At 33.7% G+C, this 20,133-nt stretch overlaps 1 protein-coding gene across 1 annotated transcript in view; it reads right to left on the reverse strand.

Moving 5' to 3' along the window:
• LOC145245767 (uncharacterized) overlaps positions 1 to 20,133 on the reverse strand; it is a 103,901-nt gene that overhangs the window by 35,196 nt on the left and 48,572 nt on the right. The window contains exon 2 of the mRNA XM_080107376.1: positions 1,312 to 1,721. Coding sequence (XP_079963502.1) covers positions 1,329 to 1,721 — 393 coding nt within the window. The 3' untranslated portion in view covers positions 1,312 to 1,328. The remainder of the gene's footprint in view (positions 1 to 1,311; positions 1,722 to 20,133) is intronic.

Raw genomic sequence — 20,133 nt, forward strand, 5'->3', positions numbered from 1 at the left:
GTACAATGAGTATGCTTAGGCGACTATTACAATGGTTTATTAAAAACAAGCTGATGCATTTTAAGATTAATAATTAAATACACTTTTTAAAAACAAAACTTTACTATAGTACTTCCCTGGCAAAAAAATATTTCCTTTTAACTGAACGCGTCCAAATGTAAAATAATCCTTTATCTTTCGGAAAATAAAATACAGTCACTGTTGGACAAGTTTCATAAAGCCCTTTTTGAGAAATGAAACAGAAAAAGACCATCCCGTAATAATTGTCTATCGCCTAATCGTGGCCATTGTACTTTATTCTGCGACGTCAGCAGGTTACGTGACTTTAATGGAACGGCATTCTGTTTACGTTGGCCTCGCTTCAATAAGTTAATATGCGTGTTTACTCAGAACGCTTAGATCGAAAACTAACATGTCTATTTGATGAAAAGATTTAGTATCAGTGGCGTAGCAAGTATTTTTTGACACTCGAGGCGGTGATAAGATTTGCTCCCCTCTCCCGCTGGTCGTTGATAATCCGTTAACCTTCAAAATTCTTGAAAATCCTCAATATATTTATTTTCATGGAACTACAATCAAAGATCTAATTTTAGACTATTGTTATTAAATCTTATTGCAGTACTTAAAAAAAGTTTTTTTTTCTATTTTCTATTTTTATCCCCCCAAAATGCCAAGAAGAAGGACAGTGACATATAAGCAACAGAGACGAGTTATCGACCCCTGTTCTTCGAAAGAGAACTGACGTCTAGCGGTCATTATGTGAACTTTAAATATAAACAAGTGTTTACGATAACGCAAAAAATATATAACAACAAAACAAAAAGAAATAACACAAAACTATGAAAATCGAAACATTTGTTGTATAAAAATGTATCAAAATATTATTTTAATGTATTAATATCATTTCTTTTCAATGAGTGATTTATAATTGAAAATAGAATAATAAATATAATAAGAACGTGAAACATTTATAGATTGTTTTTAGAATGTTTTTGGGGTTTTTTTTTTTTACGGTAAGGTTGTATAAAAATGTAGCAAAATATAATTTTCAAAACATGAAATATTTATAGAGGTTTAAGAATATTTTTTGTACAGAAAGATTGTATAAAAATGTATCAAAATATAATTTTAGTTTGCACGCATTTTTAGAAAAGGAAGAGTTGTCGACCCCTGTTCTTTGACTGAAAAGCGATATCTATTGGCGGTTCTTGAAACTAAAATACACACCTTCGCCTCATGTCACTGACATGTAGAAGTACCCCAAAACATATCTAGTTGATGAATAGATTTAGTATGAAATAAAACACTCACCTTGCCTTGATAGGAAGTTAGTTTTGACAACCTCCAAAACTGTTACAGAACACCCTCCTCGAGACGTTAATCGGCTGCAGTTTTAATCGTCTTATTAAATCTCTTTTTCCACCTTTGACCATCGCAGGATTTTTGATCTCTCTCGCTGAAACTCTCTTAAAGCTTCTGCAGCCACCGAAGCTGTTACAGAAAACCCGTTTCGTCTCCGGGTGCGTCGCCTCAACACTGTCGCTGTCGGGTTCTTCATTGAAGATTCGCTTGAGACTCGTGCAACCGCCGAAACTATTACAAAAAACCCGTTTATCTGACGGTATCTCTTCAGCTGAAATGACCTCTTCGCTTGGGTCTCGTAGTATTGCGCGACGGATCAGGTGTCGGACTTTCAAACTCAGATTGTCCAACTCTGACAGCTAAAAGATAAAAACAAATATTGGAACTGAATGAATCAAAATATAATAATATGCACTTTAATTATTTACAAAACAGATACTAATCTATCTATATATCTATAAAAGTGAAAATGTTTGTGTGTGTGTCTGTCGGCCTGTCTCTCTGTGTACATTTCCCTACCAAATAACTGTCAATTTTCGGTCTACAGACACAAAATTTGACATACGGGTATTGAGAGTTGGGAAAATCTTTTTAATCAGAAATTTGGTTGGCAAAGGATCAAAGTTCAACGATTTGACCTTTGAAAACTCTACCAAACTCCTCCGCCAATTTTGGGTCTAAACACTTGAAAATTTAAATGTAGGTTACTTGGACATGAGTCAAACTTTTTAATTTGATTTGAGACCAAAACAATGAATGTAAAGAGGTCAAAATTGGGGGTCAAAGTTAAAAAAAAAATAACTTCTGCGATCTCCGCTAAATTACTCAACCAATTTCTGGTATAAACATTTGAAATTTTACATAAAGGATATTCAGAGATAGACCAAGCTTTTTAATTGGTTTAAGGCGAAAATTTGAGCTGTCAAGGGGTCAAAGTTCAAAAGATTTGATCTTTGAGGTGTCTATCAAACTACTCAGCCAATTTTTTGTTTAAACATTTAAAATTTTACCTAACGGGTAATCAGACATGCGACAAGCATTTTAATCAGTTTTGGGGCAAAAATTTGGTTGCCAAGAGGTCAAAGTTTACCTTGGCAGATTCTACCAAACTCCTTCGCCAATTTTGGGTCTAAAGACTTGAAATCTTAAATGTAGATAACTTGATCATGGATCAAACTTTGTATTTTGATTAGAGACCAAAACAATGAATGTTAAGGTTCAAAATTGGGGCCAAAGTTAAAAAACAATTACCTCTGCGGTCTCTATCAAATTATTCAGACAATTTCTGGTTTAAACATTTGAAATTTTACATAAAGGGTATTCACACATAGAGCAAGTTATGAATAGTATATAAGGCCGGAGCAAAGCCGGCTGAACTGCTAGTAAATTCACCCCCAAAACAAACAAACACAAAAAACAACAACAACAACAGTAATCAACCAAACAAACTAAATAACGCACATATGTGGTCTCTCGCTCGACAACAATTCCAACGCTGCGTGCCACAGATCTCTTTTGTTTCATATTTTTTTGGCCGTGTCGTCATCTCTCATGTTGCCGACAGCGCACGGGTTCACAAGTATAACAAAAATAAAACTTCAAAGAAAACATAACAAAACACAAACTTCGTCACATTTTTTGCAAATACTAGTTGCATTCTGTGTGTGTTTGTGCATGTGTATGTGTATGTGTGTGTGTCTGTGTGTATGTGTGTCTGTGTGTATGTGTGTCTGTGTGTGTGTTTGCATAAGGAGATAGATAGATAGATAGATAGAGAGAGAGAGAGAGAGAGAGAGAGAGACCATCGACCCTCTACACGCTAAGGCTAACATATACGTTCTGTTGAGGCTGTGTCTCTCAGTTGATCTCAACTCTTTTCAATTTCCTAAAGCTCCCACGATCTGACCAAAACCACGACCTGCCTTCAAATGTGCCGAATTCGCAACCCTTATATAAGAGTGGCTTTCGGGCCTTGATAAGTGGTAACTACCAAGTAAAAACAAAACAAAACAAAACAAAATAAAACAAACAAAACAAAACAAAACACTATCCCCAACTAGACGCTCTCCACAACAATCGCAAACCCAAGACAGTCTGTAAAGTGTCCTTACCTTCCGTAAACTGCCGCGAAACTCATTGTCACTCCGATCGTTTTGTTCCCGTTATAGCCACACCTTGATAAATAATCCCATTTTACTTTTCTTTTGTGTTCCCTTGTGACCAACTTCTTATGCTTTTGTTCTGATGATAAACTTATTTCCTCTACATTTTGTCATATTTTTTCCTCTGTTCTTTCACTTTCTGACATTTATGTGATATTCATTTATGTCGTCAAATCTGTTGTATAAGTTTGTCTCAAGCTCGCAATGTATACGACCAAATATTATAATGGAACACATTCAAAAAGTATGCGAAAATTTAGTCTTCCCCCCAATTCATAAAGAAACTAATTTTATTATTTTGGTACCAATAAAACAAAAAATTCACTTACAAAAGAATGACCCAAATAATATCTCCAATAATAAAGAAGCAAAAAAAAAGCACATCAAAATAATATCACTGACATATAATGCATTGTTAAAACACCTTCACAAAAAACTGTTTAACCTGACATCATCTTATAATGGTTGGAATGTTGTTAAACATCACACCAAACAACCAAACCAATATCTTCTCTACTAGAATTCCTCGCTTACACACACACACACATACACACACACACACACACACACACACACACACACACACACATATATATTCGTAGTCATCCACATACAGTACTGTTTCGTTGTATCACATCTCATCAGCGCGGCTAGACTAGCACCTCTCCGAAGCCGAGGATTGAACCTAGAATCATTGCGTTGATAGCCGGCAGTTCTACCCATCGCCCCACGGGAGCGGCACCCGTAAATGACTATATAAGCATGTGCTCTATTCCGACCATAATCAATGGACCTGAAGTAATCGTCAGAATCGAACAAAGCCAAACTCTTTGCCAAGAACTCTGCAGCTAATTCTACCTCATGTAATTAAGCCCCCCCCCCTCCTGGGTATTTCCTTCTGTATCTGAAAACACACTATGCGTTATACAAATATCTGTGTGTGATATTGCCAAGCTAATAAAAAAAAAACTGGCTAGCCTTGACGGCATTCCAATTATAGTGCTGAAAAACTTCAACCAGAACTAGCTCCTATACTTACAAAGGTCCTATACTTACAAAGCTGTTTAAGCGTTGTCTTAAGAAGAATTGCTTCCCAACAACTTGAAAAACCTCATCAGCATGCTCGGTATTTAAGAATTCAGATAATCGGCAATTCTCCTATCAGTACAGACCAATCAGTCTCCTGTGTGTCACGAGTAAGTTGTATTTCTATGACTTTGCAATCGGATCTTTTAATTGGACAATAATTTGCAAAATATTGCGAAATCATTCGCATAAATTTCACTGAAGGATTATGTATATTGCAATGTGACACTTTGAATGGATTAAGCAAGATTGTCACCAGAACATTATATGAATAAAGTGTCGATTTAGAAGACTTAACAACGATTAACATAATATTTAGTGTCTTCCTCTGAGTTAATTATTATTTCTCTTTGGCCTTCCATAAGTTTAATCAAAAATCCTGTTTAACATTTAATGGAAATTTTTTATAAATGTATACACACACACACACACACACACACACACACACACACACACACACACACACACACACACACGTCCGCACATATCGAGAACTTGAATGCCTACTGAAAAAAAAAACTTGAATGTCTACTAGACACTATCCTCGAGTGTCTAAGGTCTCTCAGTACAGGGGTTTGTCAGGACAACCTGGCATGAAGATACATTTTGTTACAAGTAAACCCTAACTAAATATTCAAAATTATAAAGTAGTAACGACCAAAATAAGATATTCTTGGTATGACTAACCCACACAGGTTTTTACGAGAAATGCTGCGCCTTCTTCAAGTGGTTTCCTCCAGTACTAACATAAAGCTGGATACTCAACCAGACTAGATGAATTCTTGTTCTGGAATTCAATAAGACCAAGAGACTAAAAAGAAAGCTATACTATAACATTTTAAAATGGTCAATTAGACTTTTTTTACTAACTCAATATTTAAAAGGTAGAAGAGAACTTTAATGCAACATTCAAATATCTATGTATCTTATATGTATCTTATATAAAGATTAAGTGATAACACCAGGAAGGGGGTCCTTTGATTTCTGAGAACTGCGACTGAAGTGAAATGAAAAAAAAAAAAAATAACCGCACATATACACGGTATCCCAAAATGATCTGACATATTTTTAGATACAAAAAGTTAAAAAAGTTAAATAAAGAAAATATTTCTTTTTTGTTTAAATGTATGTAAGGTTCTTGGCCTTCGAGCCAGAATCAAAGTGTAGTATCTGTTCTGATGCTGCAATTAACTTTTTTCACTTCACTTTTTTTGGTCTCGGTTAGTGGAGAAGAAATCCTTTATGACTGATACCTTTTTATTTTTTATATTTGTTATTAACCAGAGTGCCCCGTTTTGGGGAGCTGGTTTCCCCCACATTAAACCGACCCCGTGTCTAACTCTGCTCTCGTGCAAAGGCAAATAAAAAATGTATGCAGAATACCATTTCATTTTAATTAGGTCAAAATTCATTTATATTTGTATTTATGCATTTGAAAAAAATTTTTTTAATACTTTCATGAATTAAACTATTGAACAGGAAGCATTCACCGTGGAAACTTATTTAAAAAACAACGAATCGATGACTGCAGTACAAGGAGCTTTCTGTCTACTTTAAACTTAAAAACGATAAACAATGTATTGTTTCAACAGTGCATAATTTGGCCTGAAGGCCAAGATCACTGTGTAGTATCTGTTTTGATGCTACACTTAATCTTTTTTATCCCCATTCAGTGGAGGAGAAATCCTTCATAACTGAGACAATTTAAATTTTTGTTTCTATCCAGAGTGTCCCTTTTTGGTGAGCTGGATCTACAAAACCGACCTTGTGTCTAACTCTGCCATCGTGGGGAGGAAAGTACATAGGAGCATCGCATACTTCTAGACAAGCAATTCTAAAGGAAATGTTCCCGAATCATTTAATTTCTTTGCGTGATGATATTTATTGGCCTGAAAGATCGCCTGATCTAAACCGATGCGATTTTTTCTTCTGGCGATATTTGAAGTTAAAAGTATTCAACCACTGCCTTCGATCTCTTGAAAAATTAAAACGAGCTATTTGTTGTGAATTTGCTGCTATTCCACCCGAAATGATCGATCGAACTATTGAAAATTTTCGTGAATATCTACAATTGTGTGTTAGCAATGATGGGAAATATTTGATCGATTTAATATTTAAGACCGCGTGAAACAAAATAGCATTTTATGTATATTTAAATTTTTTTTTCTTTATTTAACTGTTAGTTATTTTTTTTTTTTACTAACAAATACGTCAGATCATTTTGGGACACCCTGTATATTGTGTATTCAAACTCATTTGGAAATAGAACAGACGCAAGAAATTTCTTATTGAATGAAGTAAAACGTCATCCGTTCTATTTATGCATGTCAAGCCCGAAGAATATCCTGCGCTATTATTCTGAAGTATCCTTAATTTGTCATACATACATACATACATACATACATACATACATACATACATACATACATACATACATACATACATACATACACGACGAGAGAGTCCATTATGTATATATATCTATAAAAGTTAGAATGCGTGTGAGGACACTTCTCAACCTATATATTCAACGAACTTTTGAACTGCAGACTTATTTGTTACATTGTACCGTTGTACAATAAACTTATTATAACTTACTCTGTATGTTGATTCTCATTTAATCTCATTAATTTATACTAGTTATATTACTCCAGGGATATATTAGATTGGTGACAAAATATTCGAGAAGGAACTCACATTCAATCTATATCAGAATGACGACGAAAGATTCGAGTACGAAATCACGTATAATCTTCAACAGATTGGTGGAGGAGGATTCCATTACGAACTTGCACACAATCTACATAAGATTAGAGACTGACAATTCCATTGTGAGCTTGCGACAAACTTATACAACAGATTTGACGACAGAGAATGAGCTTTCAACACATATCAATTTGCCACAATTGGACGAACGTATTAGGAGGACCACAGAGAAATTAAAAAGAAAAAAAATGAAATATATCATCCTAATCTAGCGACAAGGCATGCGAAAATATAAGATTCACTAAAAAATATTTCAACGCAGCGGAAATATAACAACAAGGTCGAATAAGGACTTGCATTGTTAAAAAGAAATTTAAAGGAGCGCACAAAAGTTAAGAAGTAGTTTTTTGCCCCCCCCCCCTTTCATTGAAAGTAAAAAGTTGTTTTACCAAAAGTATTTAATTCTTGGATTTTGTGTCGCATTGTTTTTGTTTTGCTGTATATGGGACGATTAACAGAATTGATGAAAATGCTACAATAATTATACAGCAACAAGACATGTATCAGAAACAACAAACAGATTTACAAAATAACAAACAGATGTAAAAAAACAACAAACAGATGTACAAAAACAGCAAACAGATTTACATAAGAACAAACAGATTGTACAAAAACAACAAAAAGACGTACAAAAACAACAAACAGGTGTACAAAAGCAACAAACAGATGTACATAAGCAACAAACAGATGTATAAAAACAACAGATGTACAAAAACAAAAAAACAGATTTATAAAAACAACAGATTTAAAAATCAACAAACAGATGTACAAAAACAACAAACAGATGTATAGAAGCAACAAACAGATGTATAAAAACAACGAACAGATGTACAAAACAACAAACATGTATAAACAACAGATGTAAAAAAAAGAACAAACAGATGTACAAAAAGAACAAACAGATTTACAAAACAAACAGATGTACAACAAACAGATGTATAAAAACAACAGATTTACAAAAACAGCAAACAGATTTACAAAAACAACAAACAGATGTAAAAAAACAACAAACAGATGCACAAAACAACAAACAGATTTACAAAAACAACAAACAGATTAAAAAAAAAACAACAAACAGATGTACAGACAACAGATGTACAAAAACAACAAACAGATGTGCAAAAACAACAAACAGATGTACAAAAACACATGTACAAAACAACAGATGTACAAAAACAACAGATTTACAAAAACAACAAACAGATGTACAAAAATAACAAACAGATGTATAAAAACAACAAACAGATGTACAAAACAAGAGATTTATAAAAACAACAAACAGATGTATAAAAACAACAGATTTACAAAAACAACAAACAGATGTACAAAAACAACAAACAGATTTACAAAACAAACAGATGTACAAAAACAAGAAATAGATGTACAAAAACAACAAACATATGTATAAAAACAACAAATAGATGTATAAAAACAACAAACATATGTATAAAAACAACAAACAGATGTACAAAAACAACAAACAGATGTATAAAAACAACAAACAGATGTACAAAAACAAGAAATAGATGTACAAAAACAACAAACATATGTATAAAAACAACAAATAGATGTATAAAAACAACAAACATATCTATAAAAACAACAAACAGATGTACAAAAACAACAAACAGATGTATAAAAACAACAAACAGATGTATAAAAACAATAAACAGATTTACAAAAACAACAAATAGATGTATAAAAACAACAAACATATGTATAAAAACAACAAACAGATTTACAAAAACAACAAACAGATGTATAAAAACAACAAACAGATGTATAAAAACAACAAACAGATTTACAAAAACAACAAACAGATGTATAAAAACAACAAACATATGTATAAAAACAATAAACATATATACAAAACAACAAACAGATTTACAAAAACAACAACCAGATGTGCAAAAGCAAATCGTAAAACAGCGGGGTATTTTGCCAAAACTGTTATTAAAGGCGAACGAGGGTTCGAACAGCTTTGTAAGTATAGGAACTTTTTTTTGCCACTATGACTGGAATACCGTCAGAGACCGTTATTTTACTGAAATCAAGAATTTAGATAAGCTTGTCAACACCACGCACAGATATTTGTGTGTCTCATAACGTATTTTCAGACACAGGAGGAAATAAGATAGGTAGATGACCATGATTGAAAAAGTTGAATTTGTTGCAAAGTTTTTGGCAAAAAGTTTTGCTTTGTTAGATGTTAATGAAATTACCTTAGGTCCAATGATAATAGTTGGGATAGTAGACACATCTCTGTTCAAGACCTAGTTTGTTATCCACCAAAACTGCTCAGCTAATTTAAACTTAACGTACAAAGGACACGAATCTCTCGCATTCTTTATTTCTCTTTTACAATGGTTGCTAGCAGTCCTAAAGGTGGCTTTAGTTTCGTAGCATCTATTTCGTCGAAACCAATGGAAATAGTGGTTCCTGTGCGCAGTGGAAGCGGCACATTCTAGAGTGAACCACAACTGTCTATTAGGCTTTTGCTGGAATTTCTTGGAGAGTATGAAGCGATTTATACCAACAAATAACCATTCAGTAAAGCCAGATACTATAGAGAACACATTATCTTTAAACATGGAACGCAGTGGTATATTTGATATAAATGTTCAGAAGTTATTCCAATCTTGCATAGAGTATCGATATACTGTACGATGGAAAGGTACATCTGAGGACTTACATTTTATTTTTATTTTAACTGAAACAACTGAGTGATCAGAAGATTATGATGTAGATATTGAAGCCTCCACAGATGTGAATGTTAGCTGAGTGATGAGCAGACAGAATGTGGTTAATTTTTTCAGAGATACTCTCAATGATAGTAACTCCGCTGTTATGGGAACGATAAAGGGAAAATATGAACGTGATGCTGTGAGCCAGTGCAACTCTGAAGCACATATAGGACAATTTAGGATCTTCTCTGGAGATGTTCCTACCACATGAAAAGCCATCTCTAATGTAGGCACATAGTCCATGCTCATGACGATTTTGTGTGTCTGATTTTGATGTCAGGTTTGAATATCCTTTAATCGCGAACTCATCTAAGGAAACAGTCGGATCAATACCAGTTTCGCACAAGAACAATAGGCCAGGTTTGGTTTCCTGGAATTGAAAAATTTGTTAAGGATTTAAAAACGAATTTAATAAAAGTTTTCCTGACGAATTTAGTTGTTGCACGAAGACTGAAGTGAGATTCGAACTCAAAAACAACGTAAAGCCAGTACTAAAGAAAAAATGGGAAGGTGACATTTTCATCGTTAGAAACGATAGACAAAAACTTACAGAGTAATCAGTATATTAGTTTAATCTGAATGGGTATTACTTTCAGTCTACGTAAAAACGAAAAATAATAAAATAAGGGTCTGTGCAAATTCCTCAACTAAACTTAATGAATGTCTAAGAGATCACTCATATCCACTTCCCACACCGGAGGAGATTTCCGAAGTTGAATAATGGCAAAGTCTTCTCGAGAAGCGTATCTATAAGTTAAAGTAGAAGAAGAAAATACAAAATATTTAACCATAAACACACGTAGAGACAAATATAGATTAAAACGGTTGCTTTTCGGTTTGTAAGTAGCTCCGAGCCTGTTTCAACAAATTATGGATGCGATGCTGCCTGCGATTGGAATACACAATGGCATACTTAGATGACATATTAATAAAGAGTGAAAATTTTGGAACTCAAAAGTCTGAAATTTTTTAAATAAAAATTGAGGAATACAGAGTTAAGGTTGTACTTAAAAAGTGCGAATTTTCTATGAACAAAATAGAATATTTTGATCATAAAAGAACAAAATCGAACTAAAAAAGAATGGAACAAGACCGAACTCAAAAAGATTGGAAGTCATAAAGAATATGTTTATTCCGAATAACATAACTAAACTACAATCATTTCTTGGTTTAATAAACTACTACAATGTATATATTCCTAGTATGCACGAATTGAAAGCACCATTGAATATTTTTTTTTACATAAGAATCACCATTTATCAAGGCCCGGAGGCCAATCGAGGATAAGGGTTAATTGGTATACATTAGTCAATGGAACTATAGTGTAGTAAACATAAGTAGTGGAAATTTTGTAAATTGGATTACTTAGGGGGACGGTTCATCAAGAACTTGTTTACGTTGGACTTGAAGACAATGAAATTGTAGTCAGCTGGAAAGCAAGAAAACGGAAGAGAGTTCCACAGGCGTGCAGTTCTAAGAAAGAATATTCATGGAATCTACGTTTAGGTTTAGGCACAGATAAAGACTGGGGGAATTCAGCATTAATATTGAGAGCTTCTAATTTCTGCCCATCAACCACTACTCTTATGAACCTATTGGGCAAAAATGATTTAATAATTGAGAAAACATTTTCAGCTATACTTTAGCTGGAGATTTTATGAAGTAGACCTTTATGTCGTACTCTATTAAAGGCCTTTTATATGTCAGAAGAAATTGCCATAGAAAGGAAGCCTCCGTCAAGAGATTCACTAATTTTATGAGATATAACCGTTAGCACATCTGCTGTAGATATAGCAGAACGGAAACCATATTGCATGTCACTAATGTTATAAATTGCTAAGTAAAAGAAGTGGCGCTTGATAGAATTACATTGTCTGGTCCGCTTCCAAAAGGGGGGCGGCTAACTCACTCTTCCGACTCTAACTGCCAAATGAACTCCCCTCGGACGTCACTCTTGCTTAACTCTGACTGCTAACTTCTGAATATATTGTATCTATCTTTCTTTGTGACGTCAAAACGTTCTCAGACGCGTGAATATTTTTTTTAAATATGTCTCCAACACGTTCTTTTGCAACACAAAGAAAATTCCAAAATTGATTTCAATTGTCCTAACTCGGACCTCTAGTTGTATCGTTATTCTAACATAATGGGCAATGCTCCGCCCTATCATCGTATCTAAATTGCAATATGTATTCTTTTTAATTTCTGGTTACTGGGTTCGGTTCTAGCCTCTTACTATAATAAAAAGTAATTAATTGTAGCTGCAGACACAAGTGATTATGCCACATGGGCTGTGCTTTTACTCCAATTTGAGGATGCAGTAACAAAATATAATGTTTTAAGAGTTTTACTACTGATGGAGATAAACTATAGTTAACCAAGTATATTTGCGAGGTATTTAAAAAAATTCTTTTCGTTAGTCCGGTTGCTCCTATTATTCTGTGCTTTGTGAGGTCTAGGCCAAACCTTTCTCGCATGAAACAGCAGAGGCTTGCTTGTGTTGGAAGTAAACACCTAGAATCCTGCAGCTTAATGAATATCTACGACCAACGACGAGGACGCCGTATGGGCCAGGCACTCCTAATACATAATCTTTGTGAGGTTTAAGCGGAATTCATTCTCGTTTAACAAACAAAAAAGCACCTACAATCACGCACGCGGTAAATAAGCATTAATATTCACAACACTTATTCGTGGTGAAAGCAATCGAGAAATCATGACAATACCTCCCTTCGTCTTCCGTCTTGTTTGAGTGGGGCAACCATTCAACATTGTGAATATTAATTTCGTGGCGAATGCAACCAACCCTCGTCTAATAATACATTTTAGACTCAGAACGGCTTTTGTATCGACTTATTTTCGGAAGACATTTCCCTAAATCTGTGTACAGACGTCTGTACAGGAACATTACAAAAACTGAATACAGTAATAACTGTATCAGAAAGAAGCACAGAGCATACGCAAATCACGTGCGCGCGCACACACACATACACACCTTTGCAAGAACAGTGTCTTTCAGAATAAGACATTATAGCTATGATATCTTTCAACAGTTACGAGCTAGTTTCCGAAACTGAAGGCAAATAATCTTCACATACACGCCCAAACACCTACAAGAATGTAAACAGACACAACTCCATGGGCATTGTTGATTAAAAGAACAGTCATATCGTTGGAATTAACAGAGTATTATATTGTAGATACAGCATACTACGGGACTACTACAGCATAGTCATCTTCAAGTCTAATGTCAACAAATGTTTTTGAACCATCCTCTTACGTAATCAAATCTTACTCTTTACATCCATCGTTTCAACTCTTTTCACAATGCCGTTCATCGATCCAATTTACAACTGCATTAAAACTTATCCTCGAGTCGCCTTTAGACCTCGTTAAATGGTTAATCATCAATATAAAACAAACGACACCGCAAAAAATTCGATTAGTTTTAGTTTCAACGCAAAGATATACAAAAAAATCAGCGAAGTTTTGTTCTCCGAAATACCACATGCGCAACACGATTGTTACATGGCGGTCGTTCACGCATCTTTTTGACGTCACAGCTGCTGTGATATACATTTCTAATAAGTCTTATCTGGTGTATATATGTTTTATTTTTTTTTTCACTCTAAACAAGGCATAAGGAGTTACTATTTGGGATCATGTCTATCAGGGGGCTGTAGGGAGATTTCTGTTCACATTGCATTTAAACTTCTGCATGTTATTAGTCAGGGAAGCAGGAAACAGGAAGGAAACCCTCGCAGCCCGAAGGAAGAAAATATTAGAGTAGAAGGCTTTCCAGCATCTAAGAATTTCAACAATGAAGTGTGGGATTTTGCTGCTTGTCGGGTTAGTCAGGAGTTTGCATATCGAAAGAGTACAAGTGCTATAGGTTCATCGTTTATGTATTTTTTTGTTTCTACATATTTCACAGTCAATAAATTAATAGTTCCGATTTGATATGATCTGTTAATTTGAAACATAATTTGTTTATGATTTTTCAAACAAACAACGGTAATTGTCATTTTGGCTAAGAACAAAGTGTAGTATCTGTTCTGATGCTGTACTGAGTATTTATCGTCATATTTTAAAACTAAAACAATGTTTATTTTTGTTCCCATCAAGAGTGCCCCTTTGTGGGTAGCTGAATTTTATATTAAATTAAAATCCGGTTTTATATCTAATTCTGCCCTCGTGGGGAGGAAAGTAAATAAGAACCACGATGAGAAGAAAACTATTCTAAGAATTCGTCATACATATATATATATATATATATATATATATATATATATATATATATATATATATATATATATATATATAAAGTTGAGTTTTTCAAACAATTATTACACTTAATAGATACCCTTCTCAGTTATATTATGAAAAAAATTCCATTTATCGTTCAGTAAAACAAAAGTTATAAATTTACTGGTGTTCAAAATCGTAAGAAGAGGTGAGGTGAGAGACGTTTTTTATGACTGGTTTCCATAGCGACTACTGTTGCTACCAATTCACGGCTCCCGCGAAAGGAGAAGTAACAAGTGAAACAGAGAGAATGAAAGGGAGATAATTGGGGGGATTTTATTAAAAGCAGACAAGAGCCGTACATTGTTATTACATATGTGTATGCTATGTTTATGGAGGCAAAAAATGAGACCGAAATTAAACAAACAACAAGTAAATTTATTGGAAGCCTGAAAAAATCATGGATTACACTAGAAAAATGTGAGCATGAAAAGTAATATTGTTACGCTTAAACATAGAAAAGTAAAGGGCTAGTTATTAAAACTGGAAAAGAAAAGGACAAGATATTCTAGTAAAAATATAATAAATTTATAACTTAAAATATTGCAGCATTAAGAATTTTTTTTAAAATTCAATTTATAACATATAATCAATTCTTAATATTGCAATATTTTAAGTTATAAATTTATCAATAAACAAATACTGGTTGGCGACAATCAACTTCTTAGTATTTTGATCTGGACCGACCAAGAAATGGTTGGCAATAACTAACTTATAAGTATTGTGATCTGCACCGATCAAACACTGGCTGAAGATAACTATGTTATCCATCTTAAACAGTTATTTATTGGGATTTTTGGAATATTCCATTTTCATTCTAAGGGATGTCCAGGATGATAACGGTGAAAGATAATAAGCGTATTAATATATAGATTAGATTGTAATTCCGGTTTATCGGAGTGCTTTTCATATGTTGGGCTACTCATTCCAAGTAATTATTTAACTAATTATTCCTAACTAGTACACCATAATAAACATTGTTTCTACTTATATTACATAAAGTTAAGCGAAATGGAACTTGACTAATATCAACTAGTTGACCATTTGGGAATACTAAGCGCTGTATGTATTTAGCCAAGCGTGTATGCATAATATCTTTGAGAAATTTGCAAACTCTACCAAACCCTTCTGCCAATTTTGTGTCTAAACACTTGAAATCTTAGATGTAGGTTCCTTTTAACTTGAGTTGAGCCCAAAACAATAAATATTAAGTGGTCAAAATTGAGGTCAAAGTTAAAATAAATTTGCACCTCTCAGCCAAGTTTTAGACTAAACATTTGAAATTTTACATAAAGCAAGCCTTTTAATCGGTTTTTGGCCCAAAATTTGGCTGCCAAGAGGTAAAAGTTCAAAACATTTGACCTTTGCGGGCTCTAGCAAACTATTAAACAAATTTTGGGTTTAAACATTTGAAATTTTACATAAAGAGTATTCATACATGCAGCATGCCTTTTAATCAGTTTTTGGACGGAAATTTGGCTGCCAAGAGGTCAAAGTTGAAAAAGTTGACCTTTGCAGACTCTACCAAACTCTAAACACTTATATATATATATATATATATATATATATATATATATATAATATTTAATATCCTGAGAATGTCCCCTGCAATAGGGACGAAACGTTGATCACCATTTTATAAATTCATTCGGTTTTTCTTTTTTTCAAAACAATATATATATATATATATATATATATATATATATATATATATATGAATTTTAATTATTGGTAGTCCCGTGGTAAAATACAATTATAAATATACATATTAACACGCTCGTGCGTGCACATATATATATATGCACGCACGCGCGTCAATGTTAATTATTGTATTTTACAACCGAACTAACAATAATTAAACTTCATTACATTTATGCTGGCAGTTTTTATTTATTCAAATATCTTTTTTAAAACCACTAAAACTGAACGTGGAATAAGACACGAAAATAAGAAAAAAATATTGATGACTAGTTGGCTTCTCTCACTCATCATTGCTGCGCTATTTTATCCCTACTCACTACTTGAAATCATTGAAATGAAAATAATCGATAAGAAAAAACAGGACTAAACTAATCGATAAAAAGACAAAATAATCTATAAGAAAAAGACAAAATTAAATTTTTTTTAATTAAACATATAAAATAATTAAAATAAATAAAAACTGAACGATATTTTCCTTCAAAGGAAAGGCATCCAAATAAGCGAGATGTTACAGTTATGAATTTTTGAGATGAGGGCTGATTGTTTATATTATTTGTTTCGATCAGACTATTGTTCTCATCTTGAGTATTATTTTTGTAACGTTTTGGTCGGTGTAGCCTTCGACCTTCTTCAGGCATGTTGGTTATTATCTTGCAAAAAACAAAGGAGAAAAGGTACTGGCTCTGTAGATGGTTTTGTATTCTTGGAGTTTTTTTCTTTTTACCTCTCCTTAAAAATTCTACGATAAAAGGGAGATACCCCTTTATCAAACTTTATTAAAGTTGCTTCCCATTGTCAACTAAATGTTTTCACACATACGAAACCACGGTGAAGAAACAAACAAAAAACAACCCCAAGAATATGAAATCATCTATGGAGCCAGTAACCTTTCTCCTTTCTTTTTCAAAATAATAACCAACATGCCTGACGAAGGTCGAAGTTACACAAATAACACAATAGTCCAATCAAAACAAGTAATATATGCGGGATGTTATTGTTACTTTATTCTCTTTCTTTTTGTTTTATTTTGTTTTATATTTGTGAGCTAGCATGCCCCCTCGACAGTCGTCAATGTAAGAGATGATAACACGGTCATAAGAAGAGAAGATGAAGGAGAAAGAAGACCACAGCGCACAACACTGGGGTCGGCTGTGTTGTCGACTGGGTACCATGTGATGTCACTGTTTCCCAATTGCTACAAGATGGCAAATAGGGTCGGCAGAAATCCAAACTGGCTTAAACGTTGGCAGACAAATGAATGAACAGCTACATGATGTTAATAAATGCATCTTTTAACTAACTGTATATGCTCGGTGGTGCAAGGTTGAAACATATTGACGGGCGGAGGGTAATTATGTGTACAGTTCCACACTTACATCAAACTACACTTATCATCACTGCAGACACACGACAGTTCTTATTCATGAAATTCTTTATTTGGCCAATCCCACACTATTCATCATCATTCACACATTCATCATTCACTATCATTCACAGACTCGCTGCTTTCCTAGAACCTCTTATGCGACTCAAAAGCTGATGCTCTAATCATGCAAGATGATCCGAAAGCAGTCTGAAGCATTCCATACGTTTCTGTGGTATTTTTCTAAGTTCAAAACAGAATTTTATTACTTCTACAGTGTCCTCGCGCCCGGATTACATTTTTGAAATTTACCATTTGTAACAATTAGGCTTTAGTAGGATGTATTCCAATCCCTGCTGTAGCTGTTTATTCAAAGCTGAAATAATTAAAATTGATCAGCCATCTCATAAGATGTATACCAATAACATACTGAATTTTCAAGAATCTACAACAATTTTAAATGCCTGTACCAAAAAAGGCTGGAAACTTATTGAAAACACCTCGTACCTCCTCTTTTTTGTACCGTAAAATGCGTACATTCACTTTAATAATAATAATAATAATAATAATAATAATAATAATAATAATAATAATAATCCTTGAATGCGGAGAATAATACAAGACAATATAACGAATAAGCGTTACAGGGAATGAAGAACACCGAAGCTGCATATCTACAAGTTCTACACACCCATCATGTATCCCCCCCCCGTTGTCTCATCACCGTTCCCCCCAATAAAAAAGTGATGCCAAAGAGCCGAGAAGGGTCAAGAAGGACTGAAAGACCGAGGAGAGAGTGCTAGCCAGACCTCTGCTGGACAAGCGCAAAGAGAACTGTGACCTTGGGGAGGCTGAATGCCACTCAAATTCCAGTATAAACCAATGGCCACTGCCAGCGAGAAATCAATGGTAAGAGGCTGTTTCGATGATGCAAATTCATTTGCAAATGCTATCGAAGGAGATGGAGAGACCTGAACGTGTGGGGAGACTTGTTTCACTCAGCTTCCAGAGAACACCACAGGTTTCCAATCAGATCGTTTGTTGACTTGTGTGAAAGCTTCATGTGAGCCAATAATAATAATAATGATACTACTACTACTACTACTACTACTACTACTACTACTACTACTAATAATAATAATAATAATAATAATAATAATAATAATAATAAAGATTATGATAATAATAATGATAATAATGATAATAATAATAATAATAATAATAATAATAATAATATTGATGATGATGATAATAATATTGATAATAATAATAATTAAATGAGGTAGAGAGTATTGGGAATCTGGGGAGACTTGTTGTCACTCTGACTCCAAGGTACACCACACGCTGTTCTTAATGTAAATTCTTTGATGATAGCCTGTGTGAAAACTCCCAGTGAGTGAATAATAATAATAATAATAATAATAATAATAATAATAATAATAATAATAATAAATAAATAAACCAACTTATATAAACTACAGACACAAACCAGATACATAGAAAATGCAACAGAAGTTAAGAAAGATCAATCTCTGCCTTTACAGCACAAAATAGTTATGAAGGGTCAAGGAGGATAGAAGGATATAGAAGGGAGAGCACAAACCAGACCTCAATTGGATAAGTGCGAATAGTATTGAAACTTTGGAGCCTTATTGCTACGCAAATTCCAATGAAGACTAATGGTCGTTGTCCTACGAGAAATCAATGGGAAGTGGCTGTTGCAGTAAAGCACAGCCATTTGTAAAGATTATCGAAAGCGTCGGAGAGCACTGGAAATCTGGGGTGAATTGTTGTCAATCAAATGAGAACTCCTGGTGAGTAAAAAAAAAAAAATAAATAAATAAATAAATAAAAAATGAAAAATAATAACTGGCCCGGATAAGATGTTCTATAATAGAAACGGTTCGATAAATGGTCACCAATCACAAATGTATTATCGTGTATTCCTACAAACCACCCACGCGATCATAACCATGAAAAATGGTCACGTTTTCTGTTTTCGCTATTTAGAGTCGAATATCGATGACAAGCATCCTGCCTCACCATTCATTAACCATTCACTAAGGTTCGAATCTTAAAGAGCATAGAAACATCAGACAGTTACTTTAAAAAGAAAACGTGTCATTTTATTGAAGCTGATCAGAAAAAACAAAACAAAAACAAAACAAATATGTCTGCTAGTGCGAGATGCACAATTGTGCAAACGTTCATTGTTGCGTTTTATGCATTGCATCTGGACACGCTAATGCCAACGAGAATTGTGGTTTAATAATAATAATAATAATAATAATAATAATAATAATAATAATAATAAAAATTGGTTTCCAAAACCTTTATCTTAAATGGTTAATAGAGAAAGTTTCTACGGATGTCAGTAATAAGATTATAGCAGATACTTTGGATTTGAGCAGGTAGTTAATCTTATTCTTGGATGCCCCTATTTACTTGCTCTCTCGCCTATAAGGGCAAAATTAGAGACAAGATCAGTTTTTAATGTATGACAAATCCAGCTCTGCCAAAAGTAGCACTCTGATGGGGACAAAATTAAAATTCGCTTAATCTGAAACGTTATATTAAGTGTTGATGACACTTCGGGTTGGATCAAAGTGCTTTATCTGTTCATTCTAAGGCGGTTATCGTCTTA

Source organism: Euprymna scolopes, chromosome 23, assembly GCF_053919585.1.
Source record: "Euprymna scolopes isolate OS-2025 chromosome 23, ASM5391958v1, whole genome shotgun sequence".
Classification (NCBI taxonomy): Eukaryota; Metazoa; Mollusca; class Cephalopoda; order Sepiida; family Sepiolidae; genus Euprymna; species Euprymna scolopes.